The sequence below is a fragment of the Pristis pectinata genome, chromosome 11 (genome assembly GCF_009764475.1).
Source record: "Pristis pectinata isolate sPriPec2 chromosome 11, sPriPec2.1.pri, whole genome shotgun sequence".
In the NCBI taxonomy this organism is placed as follows: domain Eukaryota; kingdom Metazoa; phylum Chordata; class Chondrichthyes; order Rhinopristiformes; family Pristidae; genus Pristis; species Pristis pectinata.
The window spans coordinates 77,641,124-77,655,914 of NC_067415.1; the positions used below are offsets into that span (position 1 = coordinate 77,641,124).

Genomic DNA, 14,791 nt, shown 5'->3' on the forward strand with positions numbered 1-14,791 from the left:
ACTGAGGCAGGAGCTCCTGTATCTTTCAAAAAGATAAGCATTTTAAGGCACTTCACCCTGAGTAATAATGAGCAAGGGCAGGGGACCCCGAGATCCCTCTGTACCTCAATGCCGACCATTAACTGTATACATTCTCCTTTCATTTGACCTCCCAAAGTGCAACACCTCACACTTGTCCAGATTAAACTCCATCTGCCACTTCTCTGCCCATATCTGTAACTGGTCTATGTCTTGCTGTATTCTTTAATAGCCCTTTACACTGTCCACAACTCTGCCAAACTTACCAGGGGTAGTAGTAGAATCAGACAGTTTGGTGGAGTTTAAGAAGCTTTTAGATAGATACATGAATATGAAAGCAATGGAGGGATACGGATGATAAACAGGAGGAGGACATTTAGTATAAATTGGCAACAAGATCAGCACAACATCATGGGCCGAATGGCATGTCCAGTGCTGTACTATTCCATGTTCTATAACTTTAGTTTTAGATTGCTGTAGCCAAGAGGTGGCACAAGAACATTGAACTGAATGGACTTCACGCAAGCTTAAGCTTCTGTGGCTATTTATTCCTTTCCTCTTCCCCACTTGTGCTGCACATTCCAACAATTGTATGGGGAATACAGTCTGCTCAGATGTCTCACAATCTCATTGCTTTTTTTTTGTCTGAAACAACATGACTCCTTTAAAAGGTGCTGTTAAGATCAACTCCACGTTCTCGTGCACCATCCAAGTTCATTCCACCCAACTAGTTCTCATTATACTGTCAGCTCTACAACATGGAATGAGTTACCAACTGACCATGATCCAAACTATCCAATGAACACCAAGCTAATATGTGGTACCATATTGCCCCAATAATAACTTCAGAAATAGTTTGCTTCCCTTATGCCCTGGAGATGGTGTTGGTACACATTGTCAAGTGGACTAATTGCCATCTCGTACCCCACGGAAAGCACCAGTGTCTATAAGTTGTCTATGAGTTCAATCCTAAGGCACTTAAGACCAGTGTCTATGAGTTGGTGGACATCAGCAGCTGTTACCATTAGCCTTGATTAGGTCTTTCTGCATACTTAACAGTTACTAGAGCACAGTGGACAGGAATATTAACAAGTATTACCTCCCCTTGCACACAGAGCACCAAAACAAATTTCAGCTCTGGTATCATCAAACTAGGATCAAATCTCAGAACAACCCAATATATTTAGATCCCACCATTTGCAAAATTACTTATTCACAGTTGGTTTATGTTGTAGGTTGTTTGTGAGCTGAAGGCTGCTCATTTAAAGAGCGATGCCATAATCGAACTAAGGAATCTGGGGTGATTGGTCAAATACTGCTTTGCTGTTCCAAACTGAAATAAATTGGTTCTCGCTGACTACAGGTTAATTAATAACATTTTCCATTCATAACAGCAGCAACATTCATTAACAGTGAATTGTTTCAGACCAACTCACATGGATGCAATCAGTAACTTGAACACTGAGCTAAAAGTGAAGATCCCACAAGGGGGTAGGAAAATAAAAGCTTGTCAAAGAAAAAGGATTTTAAAGGGAAATATGATGGAATAAGTGGAAAGTGGAGAGGTTACAGGTCTTAATAAGGAACACAAGATTAAAACAGTATGGCTTGCAGAAAGTAAAACACTCCAAAGAAAGGGATGGTTTACAGTAAAAGTCCAATAATCCAGCGTACAATGGTTCAGGAACCATGAAGGGCTCTGGTATATGGTTTACTCATTAATCCAGAACATGAGCTGGGGATCCAGAGTACTGGTAGCGCGTGCAGCCAAACCCAGGGTCCAGAGTGCAGAAAATGACCCAGGAATGTGGCTGGAGCCAGGGCAGAGGCCTGAAACACCAGGGGTCAGGAACCTGGGTAGATTTACAGTCACATCCGGGGTCCAGAATGCTTGTATATTTCCTTCTCCCTTTAAACTCACTTATTACATTACTGCATAACATGTAGAAAAAAAGTGAAATAAGTGTGTTGCATAACATCTAATAGTCTGGAAAATCTGCTAGTCTGACACTAGTCAAGTCTCAAGAGAGCTGGATTTACTATAATGAAATAAAACAAGTTAAAAGGAGGAGTTTTCAGAGATAGAGAGGGGCAATGCCAGGGTATAGTTAAAAAGACAAAGAACAAGAATTGCTGCACCAATATGAGATATTAAGATATTTATTACATCGAAACACACAGTGAAATGCATCTTTTTGCATTACTGAGAATGTGCTGGGGACAGCCCGCAAGGGCGCCAACATAGCATGCCCACAGCTCCTAATCCATACGTCTTTGGAACATGGGAGGAAACCGGAGCACCCGGAGGAAACCCACGCAGATACACGGGGAGAACGTACAAAATCCTTAGACAGCGGCGGGAATTGAACCCAGGTCGCTGGTGCTGTAATAGCGTTACGCTAACCGCTACACTACCGTGTATCAACAAATCAGCCAAGTTGAAGCTGAATCCAATCAGATTCAACTGTGCCCTGTGGATCGTTGCCTGCAAGCTGGAGGTCAAAGAACTGACAATATAATAATCAGCAACTTCATGGAGGGAGGGCAGGGGTAGGGGGGAAATAACTTGCAGGATGAGCACACTGGCAGCAAGGCCAACCTTTATTGCCCAGCACCAATTTCACTTGAGCTGAAGGGCTTGCTAGGTGATTTCAGAGGGCAGTAATGAGTCGTATATAGTCCGGACTATCACCCCAAAATGTTAACTGTTTCATGCTTCACTGATGCTGCCTGACCTGCTGAGTACTTCCTGTATTTTCTGTTTTCAAGTCTTGCAATACAGATTATAGTGCTTTCAAGCTAAAAATGGATAATTCCCGTAACGAATGCATAACAACCAGCTTTGATCGACAACACCCATCATTACACCAGAGGATTTGTCACCATATGGAAATAGGTGGGGTTGGAGAGGAAGAGCCATTTTAGTCATTAAAAGAAACTCAACCATACACAAACAACTCTCCCCAAAAATGCCAACAAATGAACCAAACCAGATCTGGAGTTGCAGGAGCTATTCCCCACATCTTCAACATTCACAATAACTTTCATAATCACTACTGCTGTTAATTGTGTTTATGTGCAACGCAGTGGAGGCAATGGAAGGCAGCAGAGTACCTGAGCTTAGTACATGACAAACCCACTCTTCAATGGAGCATTATCAAAAAAATTGGTGCCGAGACATGGGACAATGGATAAATACTCGGTCAATGAGGTGGGTTTGAGGCAAAGTCGTAAAGCACCCTCTGTACATGTCCTGGTCTGTGCCTATCATGATACAAGCTCTTGAGCCTTCAACTAATAGTCAGCTTTCCTTAGTTTGCCACTGAAGATAAAACATCCTCCTGTAAATTGTACGGAAACAACCTATTAATCCGGTAAAATCTAACTAACAGATTTTCTGGACTACTGGATGTTATTTTGTTAATACTGCAATGCCCTTTTAGAACATAGAACAGTACAGCACAGAACAGGCCCTTCGGCCCACAATGTTGTGCCGACATAGCTAATCCCTCCTACCAACAGATGCCCATGGCCCTCCATTTTCCTCTCATTCATGGGCCCATCCAAGCCCCTCTTAAAAGCCCCCAACTTGCCTCCACCACCCTATCAGGAAACACATTCCAGGCATCCACCACTCAGTAAAAAAAAACTTACCCCTCACGTTTGTTCTGAACCTACCCCCCCCCCCCACCTTAAATGCATGCCCTCTGGTATTGGATTGCTCAATAATGGGAGAAAGATCTTGCTTGTCCACCCTATCTTTGCCCCTCATAATGTTATACATTTTCAACAGATCACCCCTCAGCCTCTGTCGCTCCAGAAGAAAGAGCCCAAGTTTGTCCAGCCTCTCCTGATAGCAAATACCCTCTAAACTAGGCAGCATCCTAGTAAATCTCTTCTGTACCTTCTTTAAAGACTCGACATCCTTCCTATAGTGAGGTATGCAATACAGGAAGTCCCCGGGTTACGAATGAGTTCCGTTTTTGAGACCGTTCGTAACCCGATTTTGTATGTAACTCGGAACAGTGTCCGCGCATGTGGAATTGGCCTGGGGATCGCGGCCGCGCATGCGCAGTTGAGCCGGGGGATTGTGGCCGCGCAGGGCCCCAGCTGCACATACGCACTAGGCCCGGAGTTGGGCCAAAGAAGGTGTAACGCCGCCGTGGTAGGATCGGGGGCCAGGCCCGCTTACAAACTGACCATAAAGGTCAGTTTGTAAGTCGGGGACTTCCTGTACTCTAGATGTGGCCTAACCAGAGTTCCACAGAGATACATCATAACTTCTTGACTCCTATACGCAATACCTCGATTAATGAAAGCAAGCTTTCCAATAAGCCCTCTTAACCACCTTATCTACCCGTGTAGCCACTTTCAATGAGCCATGGACTTGCACCCCAAGGTCTCTCTGCCTTTAATTCTTTTTTTCTCAGAAAGAGGATGTTACACAGTAACATTTTAGTGAACCTGGCAAGTTTCAAGGAGTGCAGAACCTGGTGAGCCAGATGCCAAATTATCAGGATTTCCAAATGACTGTGCAGCAGATTGATCAGAGTTTTACTGTACTATTTGCGAATGTAATTGCTCTACCACTGGAGCTGGTGCCTTCAGCTTCCAATTCCTTCTCTGAAATGTCCCTCCCTGATCTCTCTGCCCCTCACCCTTGTCACTGCTTTAACACTTTGCTTCAAACCCACATCATTGACCGAGTATTTAATTGTTGACCCATATCATTTTTTTGAAAATGCTCCACTGAAGAATCTAGTTGCATTAAAAAGGAACTATAGCATACAAGTTGCTATTGTAACCAGCCTTTCTCCTGTTGTAAATCTGCAACTTATTACAAAATCCAAGCAGCAACTAAAAAGAAAAAGGCTTAGTTTTGTTTATTATTGATTGAATTGTTGACTGATTAGGTCCAGTCTTTGCTTCTGTTGTGATTTTTTTTTAATAGGTGCTTTCTTTGTACCCACTTTCCCCTTTCTTCAGTCCTATTCTGACTTCTGGTAACTAAAATCCACGTACACAGATTGAGTGTCAAGAACATACACAAAAGGGAGAAAAGTGATAAGACATGCCCGCAATGGACGAGGCTTGCACTCTTCTTGAACTCAAATGTAACTGTTGCTCACAAACACTCACCAAACTCCAATTTATCCTGATTGTTTGCCAGTGCATGTATAAGTCCAATAGTCCCACAGGCATTATTGATGGTTTGTTTCATGAAATAAACGTGTGGATTGACTTTTTGCCCTTCAGCTTTTATGTTGGCTTCCTCCGCTTGTTTGAAGGTTTCATACTGAAGAGAGAAATAAAAAGAATCATGAGCCACTTGCTGCCAAAATACATGCTTCCATTTGCAAATCAAATAAAAAAATGTTTACTTCTGTTTGCCGCTTGCAACTCCTTGTCTTTGGTCTGCAGAAGGCAAGGTTGTCTCTTGCACATTCCTTTCAGGATGTACCAGTTACGACCAAGGATACAACATAGGAAAAACAACAGATAATGAGATAAGATCCAAAAAAAGTCTCAGATCTTTTATAGGTTTCACTTTGTGCGTCAACTCTGCCAATGAAGTACTTTTTGCAGTATGATCAGCATTGAAATGTGGCACCCAACTCATGCACAGCAAGCTCCCAGAAAGAATAACGTGGTAATGCCCAGATAATTTGTTTTAAGCGGTGTTGCCCAAGGGATGAATGTTGCCCAGGACACCAGAGAGAACTTACCAGCAATTTGAGTTACCTACTCCCATTTGTAGTATACCTGCTTAGCATCTCATTTGAAGGACAGGCTTGATGTTGGCAAATTATAGAAAATTGAGTTGGAAGAGAAGTCTGCTGTTACTTTGATTTTTGCAAGTGCTTCCACATTTAATCATCTTTCACTGTAATCCTCTTGCAGCCCAATTCACAAATAATGTCACGCAACTTGTTCCCACAGTTAATATTCTAAACAATAAATTCCTATTGCCTCAAGCATAACAAAGGCTAAATAAAAAAAATCATTGCATAGCTCATGTTCCCTCTTGCATTCAACAAGAACCAGAGGAATATTTACTCAACACACTGCTTCCTTTACACATAGTGGAATGAGTGGCTTGTTAGCAGGACAACAATTATCATAGCTTTTTCTTTCCCCTCCATCCCTTCTCTGATCTGGCTGAAGACTTGAGGTTTGATCAGACCTAATCCCAAATTACAAAGTCTGGTAGGTTCATCATCCATCTGCTACCAAAACCATTATCCATTTCTTTATTACCTGTGGACTTGGCTATTCCCAGTCACTGAAGGCTGGTCTCCCACATCCTATTTGTCATAACAAGGATTCAAGACCACTCACTGTGGGCTGAGCTTAGGAAGTACCCCTGATTCAGTGCATACCCTCTTTGCTTACTCCATTTCATCCCTTCAAATTAAAAATAATTTATTGTTCTGCTAAGGCAGATCGATCTTGATGAACAGTCTTGTTTTCCTTTCCAAGAATCTGAAAGCTGCAAATTTACAAAAAAAAACATGCAAAGTGTGACTGCCAATAACATCTTGGATTTCATATGGTCTTCTTAATCCAATAGAAGATCTCAAGCCGCTGCATGGGAGCATCAGTGGACAAATCGTGACACCGAGGTATGCCATAAGACACTTATGTGGGTAAGTGAAATGTTGGTTAAAAGAAGTTTAAAGAGAAGTGGTGATAAAGCGATTAACTAAGGGGATTGTAAAACAATCTTCAAATGGAATCTTTGCCTCATACACTCATCACCAGACTTCTGTGTTCCGTACTTACCTGCAGCAGACTTGCACCAGTTTAAATGATGAATTTTATGATTTTGTTCACATTTCCTCCTAGTACAGTGAAGTAGTTGATAATTTTTAAACTTTATTTCTGTTTTCACTAAGTGGGAAATCACTGGGTTGAGCACTTCTCATCGCCAATGAATAACTACTCTCCAGGCAAGCTGCCTTTTTAAACTGGTGTCATCCTTCTGAGTGAATGTGGCCCCATGGGGGTATTGGGGAGGGTTCTAGGATTTAGACCCTGTAACGATGGAGGAACGGCAATATATTTCCAGAACAGTATGGTTTGCGATTTGGAGGAAAAACTGCAGGAGGCGGCTTCTCCAGGTGCTTGCTGTCCTTGTGCTTCTCTGAAACTCTGTGGGAGAGGTTGCAGGCTTGGCAGCTGCTGTTGGGAGTAGCCTAGGTAAGTAACTGCAATGCATTTTGAGGATGGCACACACCGCAGCCATAGTGTCGGTATCACTGAGGGTGCTGGATGGGGTACCAGTCAAGTATATTTGTCCTGGACAGCACTGAGCTTCAAGCATAGCTGGAGCTGCACTCATCCAGGCAAGTACGGAATATCCCATCACACTCCTGACCTGATCTCTTTAGACAGTGGAAAGGCTTTGAGGTGTTGGGACCAGTGTCATTTATCACAGGATACCCAGCCTCTGACTTGCTCTTGTAGTCAGAGTATTTATGTGACTGGTCCCACCAAGTCTCCTGGTCAATGGTAGTCTTTACGATGTTAATAATGGGGGATTCCATCATCGAACTAAAACAAGTCTCTCAAATGATTCTAGTAATTTCTATTTAGGGCTGTAAGTGGAGCAGGATGACCCTACAATTCAACATGGATGTGTTGTGTACAGACCTGACACAAGTCTGATAAGCCAAACCAGGATCCAGACACCTGCAGTTAACCAAAAGCTGGATTGCCCATCTAAACCATTACCAAGCTGTGCCCTGCCACCAAACAGTATCGGATCTAAACCCTGACCCTCACCATGACCCTAGTCATGTGGTATCCAACCTGCCCAAATCTACTGCCAGAAGAAAGCTGTGATTTTCAGTAGCTCCGTGTCCATGATTACAGAACAACTAAATATTGTTACATTTCCCGGGTTTCCAAACAAGGATAGGGCAGGTAAACTTGGCCAGTGGGTCATCTCATTTGTGGGCCAGAGGGAAGTGCAATTAAATGAATCACTCTTCCAAAGTGCCAGGAAAATGGCCACCTTGCACTCGATTCTCTGAAAAAAATTCTGCATCAGAGAAGTTGGGGGAGGTGTGGTTGGAAAGAAGTGATCTTGCACATACTGTAGATCGCTGTGCAACCATGCCTACACAGTAAACTGTGCAGATGTCACCAGAGGTAACTAGACGTCATTTTAGGTGGAAAACTAGGCACAGTTTTAACAGCCCACAGTGAACGTACTCTTCCAAATTAAAGCCCTGCTTCTCAACACAATAACAAAAATACCTGGTCTAATCTCAACCAATAGTTTTGCACGAGCCACATCTTCTATATGGTTAAGGCCAAATTAGATATTTCACTCAATAATTAAAATTAGGCACATTTCAAATCCAGAAAACCATGTGGACAAAGGCTAAGAGTTCAGATCAAGAAAATGTCAATGCAGGCAGGTTGACTTGCCACAAGAATGTCATTGTTGACATTACCATATATTGAGCGTACATACCCAAATAAAGCCATAAACACAGGTTACACAAAGAGACTGAATGGTTACTTTCTCACACCAAACATCTCGGAAAGGTAAAAGCTCCCCAGCGAACGTAATCATTCATTCTGAACAAAATAATCATATCACTTGCTCACATGGAGATAAAAGTCATAACAGACGTGACTGCAAAAAGACAGAGTGGGAAATGAATACCCCAGGACACAGGACATTTTTTGTTAAACAAAAACAGAGCATTGGAAAGATCCGTGGAAAAAGAGAAACAGTTAATGTTTCAGCTCAAAGAGCCTTTGTCAGAACTGATCTTCACATTTGTAGGAAGATGGGCAAATTGGAAAAGCGGTGGAGGTAGGTAACTGCAAGGATAGCAGTGAACAGGCAAATGTATATGATACATGTATGTGGCAAACATGGACACGGTGGATCTGTATCAGTGTGTGCATATATGCTGGAAGTGTTTGTTAATATTTTACATATCTTTGTGGTATACCTGCCTGTGTGGTTGAGCCAGAGGTAGGGGCAAGCAATTTATCTGTTCTCATTGCTACACTGGAGTAGGAAGTTCAATGAATATCATAATGGTCTCTTGAAATATCAATTCTGAAAGAGGTTAAATGGTTTAAACCAATTTTATCAGAGCAAATTTCAAAAATTGCTCATTTAAAATCAAATGATACAATTATTCAGGATCTACACATGCAAATTAGGATGTGCTCTGAAGGAAAAGAGAACAAAAGGAAAATTGCCAGGAAGTTTGTTCATGTTGTTCAGTAATATACATCCTGCATCAATCAGTCTGATGGATGTTGATTACCTGAAATAGAGGGTTTGGAGAGAGAAAAAAATTGGAACACATCAAAATATGTAGACAGTTTCAGCATTTAAACTGTCTGGGAGGGCAAGTTCCAGATGTGTTGAAGGACCAAGTTTTTCCACATAAGTTTAATGAGTGTGGAGCCAGACAGCCCCTCAACAAATCAACAGCGAACTCAAGGACATCAACAAGACTTAAAACGTATATATTAGGGACCTCCCAAACCTATAATCTTCCTATAGTTTCATAAACATCGCTGATAGATCCTCAATGTTCTAAAAACGTTCTGCTTTTGACACAACATGTAAATATTACAGACTAATTTCTGGCTTAAACTTACAATTTAAACAACAGAAGACAAAAGCCCATGACCTGCCTTTGTGTTCAAAGAAAGACTGCAAACAAGTTCACACAACCCAACGTGTAACGTTGTCAAAATTAAATCTTCATTCTTTCCTCTTTTATAATTACCAACAGTTCTTAACTCTATTTCAAATTCCATTTTGCTTTCCCATAACACCTCTTTAAACAAGTTTCATTCATCATCAACTTTCATTTGTGAGGCATCTTTAATGCAAGGTGCTTTATCAAACAAAATAAAATGGCCATAGGCCACACAAGGAGACAGTACGACAATAAACTAAAAGTTTGGCCAAGGAGACTTGTTTTACAGAGCATCTTAATGGAGAGACAAAAAGTGGACTGTTCAGGAAGAGAAGTTCAGAGCTCAGGGGTCAGCTACAGAAAGTATGGGTACTTCTGTTGGGGCAATTAAATTCAGGGATGCTCAAGAGACAGAATTAGAAGAGTGCAGAAGTGTTGGAGGTGGGATGGGGTCAACAGGTTAAGAAGGGTATTCAGCATATAATGGTTCAATAACGAGACAGAGCAAGGAAGGAGGTGAGGAAGTGGTGATGCTGGTAAGAAACAATAATACAGGGAAAGTAATACTCAAGAGTTTTCATAAATCATTTTAACTTTGTCTTAAAGTAAGCAGAGTGGTTATAACATAACAGTGCAAGCAATACTACACAAAAAGTGGATGCATCTTCTCACCATGTTGATGTTGGGGACTAATGAAGGAAGAGGCCAATGAAGAGCTTGAGAGAATCAGTTGGCCATCATATGCTCTGCTTCACATTTCAAACCACAATCAGCAAAGATAGGCAACAACACCTCCACCACGATTATTCTCAACACTGGCGCCCCACAAGGCTGCATCCCAGCCCCCTACTTTACTCCCTAAACACTCAAGACAGCATGGCCAGATTCTGCTCTAACTCCACCTATAAGTTCGCAGATGACACAACTGTGGTGGGCTGGATCTCAAATAATGACCAGATGGAGTATGGGAAGGGAATAGAGAGCCTGGTGTCATGATAACAACCTTTCCCTCAAAGTCAGCAAAACAAAAGAGCTGGCCATTGACTTCACGAAGCAGGGTGCAGCACATGCTCCTGTATGCTGAGGCAGAGATGGTCGAGAGCTTCAAGTTCTTAGGTGTAAACATCACCAATAGCTTGTCCTGGTCCAACCACGTAGACGCTACAGCCAAGAAAGCTCACCAGCGCCTCTTCTTCCTCCGAAGGCTAAGGAAATTCAGCATGTCCCTGTTGACCCTCACCAGTTTTTATAGGATGCTTTCTATGATGCCTCTAACTGGATGTACCACAGCTTGGTATGGCAATGTCTCTGGGCAAGACCGCAAGAAATTGCAGAGAGTCGTGGACATAGCTCAGTCCATTACGAAAACCAGCCTTACATCCATGGACTCTGTCTACACTTCCCACTGCCTTGGAAAAGCAGCCATCAAAATCAAAGACCCCTCCCACCCCAGACATTCTCCCTTCTCCACGTCCCTGTATTACCTCAATGTACTTATGTTTTGAAATGATCTGCATGGATGGCATGCAAAACAAAGTTTTTCACCTTTTCTCAGTACATGTGACAGTAATAAACCAATTACATCATTCTCCTGTCAGACAGCTTCAGAAGTCGGACTAAGATGGGCCATCCTTCCTTGCACTGCATCCTGCAACTAGGGGCAAGAGGAAACCGAGGCACTTTGCTTCACAAAATCAGCCTCAGAGTTGGAAAGGGGAATCTGTGGAGACACACTTTGGTGCAGTGAGTGTTGTATTTAGCATAGAGAGGTCAGGATCGGTCTTTGATTTGTGCAAGATGGTATTAACCGCAGCAATCATGATGCTCTACAATGGGTGACCCAAAGATTCTCCTTTGTACTGTCCACTGTACAATCGTCATCCATCCAAAGAAAGGAATAGACTGGACCATGCCTGACTCAGCCCACATCTCGAGCTTACCCACCACCAGGGCAAAGGATAGGCAGCAACACCTCCGCCATGATTATCCCCAACACTGGTGCCCCACGAGGCTGTGTCCTCAGCCCCCGACCTGACTCCATATACACTCATAACCGTGTGGACAGATTCTGCTCTAATTCCATCTACAAGTTTGCGGAAGATACCACCATCGTGGCCATATCCCAAACAATGATGAGTCAGAGTACAGGAAGGAGATGGAGAGCTTAGTGACATGGTATCATAACAACCTTTCCCTCAATGTCAGCAAAACGAAACAACTGGTCATTGACTTCAGGAAGGGGGACGGTGCACATGCTCCTGTTTACATCAACGATGCTGAGGTCGAGAGGGTTGAGAACTTCAAGTTCCGAGGAGTGAACATCATCAACAGCCTGTCCTGGTCCAACCACGTAGACGCCATGGCCAAGAAAGCTCACCAGTACCTCTACTTCCTCAGAAGGCTAAAGAAGTTTGGCATGTCCTTGACGACCCTCACCAATTTTTATCGATACACCATAGAAACCATCCTATCCAGATGAATCATGGCTTGGTATGGCAACTGCCCTGCGCGTGACCACAAGAAACTGCAGAGAATTGTGGACACAGCTCAGCACGTCACAGAAACCAGCCTCCCCTCCACGGATTGTCTATATTTCTTGCTGCCTCTGTATAGCGAGCAGCATAATCAAAGAGCCCACCCACCCCAGACATTCTCTCTCCTCCCCTCTCCCAATGGGCAGAAGATACAAAAGCCTGAAAACACGTACCACCAGGCTCAAGAACAGCTTCTATCTCACCGCTATAAGACAATTGAACGGTCCCCTAGTACGATAAGATCGACTCTTGACCTCACAGTCTACCTCAATGTGACCTTGCACCTTATTGTCTACCGGCACTACACTTTCTCTGTAGCTGTTACACTTCATTCAGCATTCTGTTATTGTTTTACCTTATACTACCTCAATGCACTGTGTAATAAATTGATCTGTATGAACAGTATGCAAGATAAGTTTTTCACTGTACCTTGGTACATGCAACAATAATAAACCAACTCCAACCATTTGTGGCTCTACACATCTAATCGAACTTCAGGACTTGAGGCAGCAGTTATCCCAGGACCGACTAGGCCGCAGAAAAGGGATCATCAGGCCCAACTCCCAGACCACAACGATGGTCTTTTGAGTTGCCAACAGCCTACTCCAATCTTTTGAAATGTCTCTAATAATCAGAGACATTTAAAAACAGTTGAAATAGATTTAATGGAACAATTTAAAATCATTTTTAATTTTATAAATCAGGTAAAGTGAAGGAAGAAATAAATCGCTTAACCTTTTCAATCCAGTTTGGCTCTCCTATTTAAATAAATGGGGTTCTGCTATACACAGCAGTGGCCAGATGCGGATGTATCTGGCCCCTCAACTCAGCATTGAGTCCAGTGGCAGTGCAGAGGTTAGACATGCTGGCAACTGCCCTCCTGCACATCTTTGCCTACTGCAGTGCAGGAGTGAGGAAGACAGTAACTTGCAAAGGGCAACCTGCAACATTCAAACTGCTGGAGGAACTCAGCGGGTCAAGCAGCATCTGTGGGAGGGAAGGAATTGTCGACGTTTCAGGTAGGAACACTGCATCAGGACTCTTCCACACTGATACTAAAAATAAAGTGGTTTTTGGCCCTGTATCTCAACACCAACTGCTATCTGTACGCAGAAAGGCTGAAGAGAAGAATCGATAAAACAGAGCAACAAACAATTTGCTGGAGGAACTCAGTGGGTCAAGCAGTTTCAGATCGTCGACCAGATCCTCCAGCAGATTGTTGCTCCAGATTCCAGCATTTGCAGTCTCTTGTTTCTCCAATAAAACGGGGCACCTGGTCACATTTTAATGCTAAATTTTTTTTAAAAGATGTCTTTATAAGTCACACGTATATCAAAACCCACAGTGAAATGCATCTTTTGCATAGAATGTTCTGGGGGCAGTCCCCAAGTGTCGCCACACTTCCGGTGCCAACATAGCATGCCCACAACTTCCTAACCCATAAGCCTTTGGAATGTGGGAGGAAACCGGAGCACCCAGAGGAAACCCCATGCAGACACAGGGAGAACGTACAAACTCTTTACAGACAGTGGCCAGAATTGAACCTGGGTCCTGGCGCTGTAACAGTGTTACACTAACCGCTACACTACCAACTGCTTAACACCAGTTTGAGATTCAGAATTTTGCTGACCTTCCAAATAAAATTCTCCCCGATTACAAAGCAGAAGATAAAAAAACAACAATTAAGAAAGACGAGCAGGAAAAACTCAGGTCCACACAATTGGAGGAATATATAATACATGAGTGCGCCTCATTTCAAAAGCCCCACATTTTCGGTTAGTGAACTTACTACTCATTTTGTAACGGTACCTTTTCTGTGACGGGGAAGAGCAGAAGAATCGAGCAGACAGGCCTTGGCACCAAGCTGAGAAGTTCAGGATCCATTCCAAAGACATCGCCGAACTGCCAACTGGGAAGCAATCCGAGCTGCTGCATGAACTGGTAGGAAAATGCCTTGGGTCAGTTCCACAGGTGAACCCTTCATCATACATTCATCATGCACACAATTATGAACATAACAAGACCACAGAGGGCACACGAGGCAACATGAGGGAAGATGACCAAATATTTGGTTAAAGAGATTGATTTTAACTAAGCATCTTCAAGGATGCAACAAACAGGAGCAGGAATGGACCACCTGGTCGCTTGGGCCTGATTCACCATTCTGCACAGTCAAGGCCGATCTTCTACCTCAACACCATTTTCCTGCTCTATCCTGCAAATATCCGGAAACGAATTGACCAGTTTTGAATGCAAAAGCAGTGAAATAGAATGAAGTCCACACACATGGGAATATGCTGAACCACCCCAAAATTCTTTGGGCAACAAAGAATAGTTTTGAGAAAACATCACAGCTGCAGGTACATCTCAAGAGTAATGTGCAGTTACCTTTGTCATGGTGGAAAGATGGCAGCCAATTTGGGTGCAGCAAGCTCCCATTAACCACATCATAACCCCCAAATAACCCCGTGTTGGTTAAGGGATAAATACTGGCTGGGATACTGTGAAGAACTTGCTTGCACTTCTTTGAAATGATCTTTTATATCCTCCCCAGAAGAT

General features: G+C 43.0%; 1 protein-coding gene across 1 annotated transcript in view; it reads right to left on the reverse strand.

The window, feature by feature from the left end:
* uchl3 (ubiquitin carboxyl-terminal esterase L3 (ubiquitin thiolesterase)) overlaps positions 1-14,170 on the reverse strand; it is a 34,687-nt gene extending 20,517 nt beyond the window's left edge. Inside the window, exons 1-2 of the mRNA XM_052026334.1 lie at positions 14,042-14,170; positions 5,158-5,314 (exon numbers count right to left, since the gene is read on the reverse strand). Coding sequence (XP_051882294.1) covers positions 5,158-5,314; positions 14,042-14,167 — 283 coding nt within the window. The 5' untranslated portion in view covers positions 14,168-14,170. The remainder of the gene's footprint in view (positions 1-5,157; positions 5,315-14,041) is intronic.
* Positions 14,171-14,791: the final 621 nt, after the last annotated feature.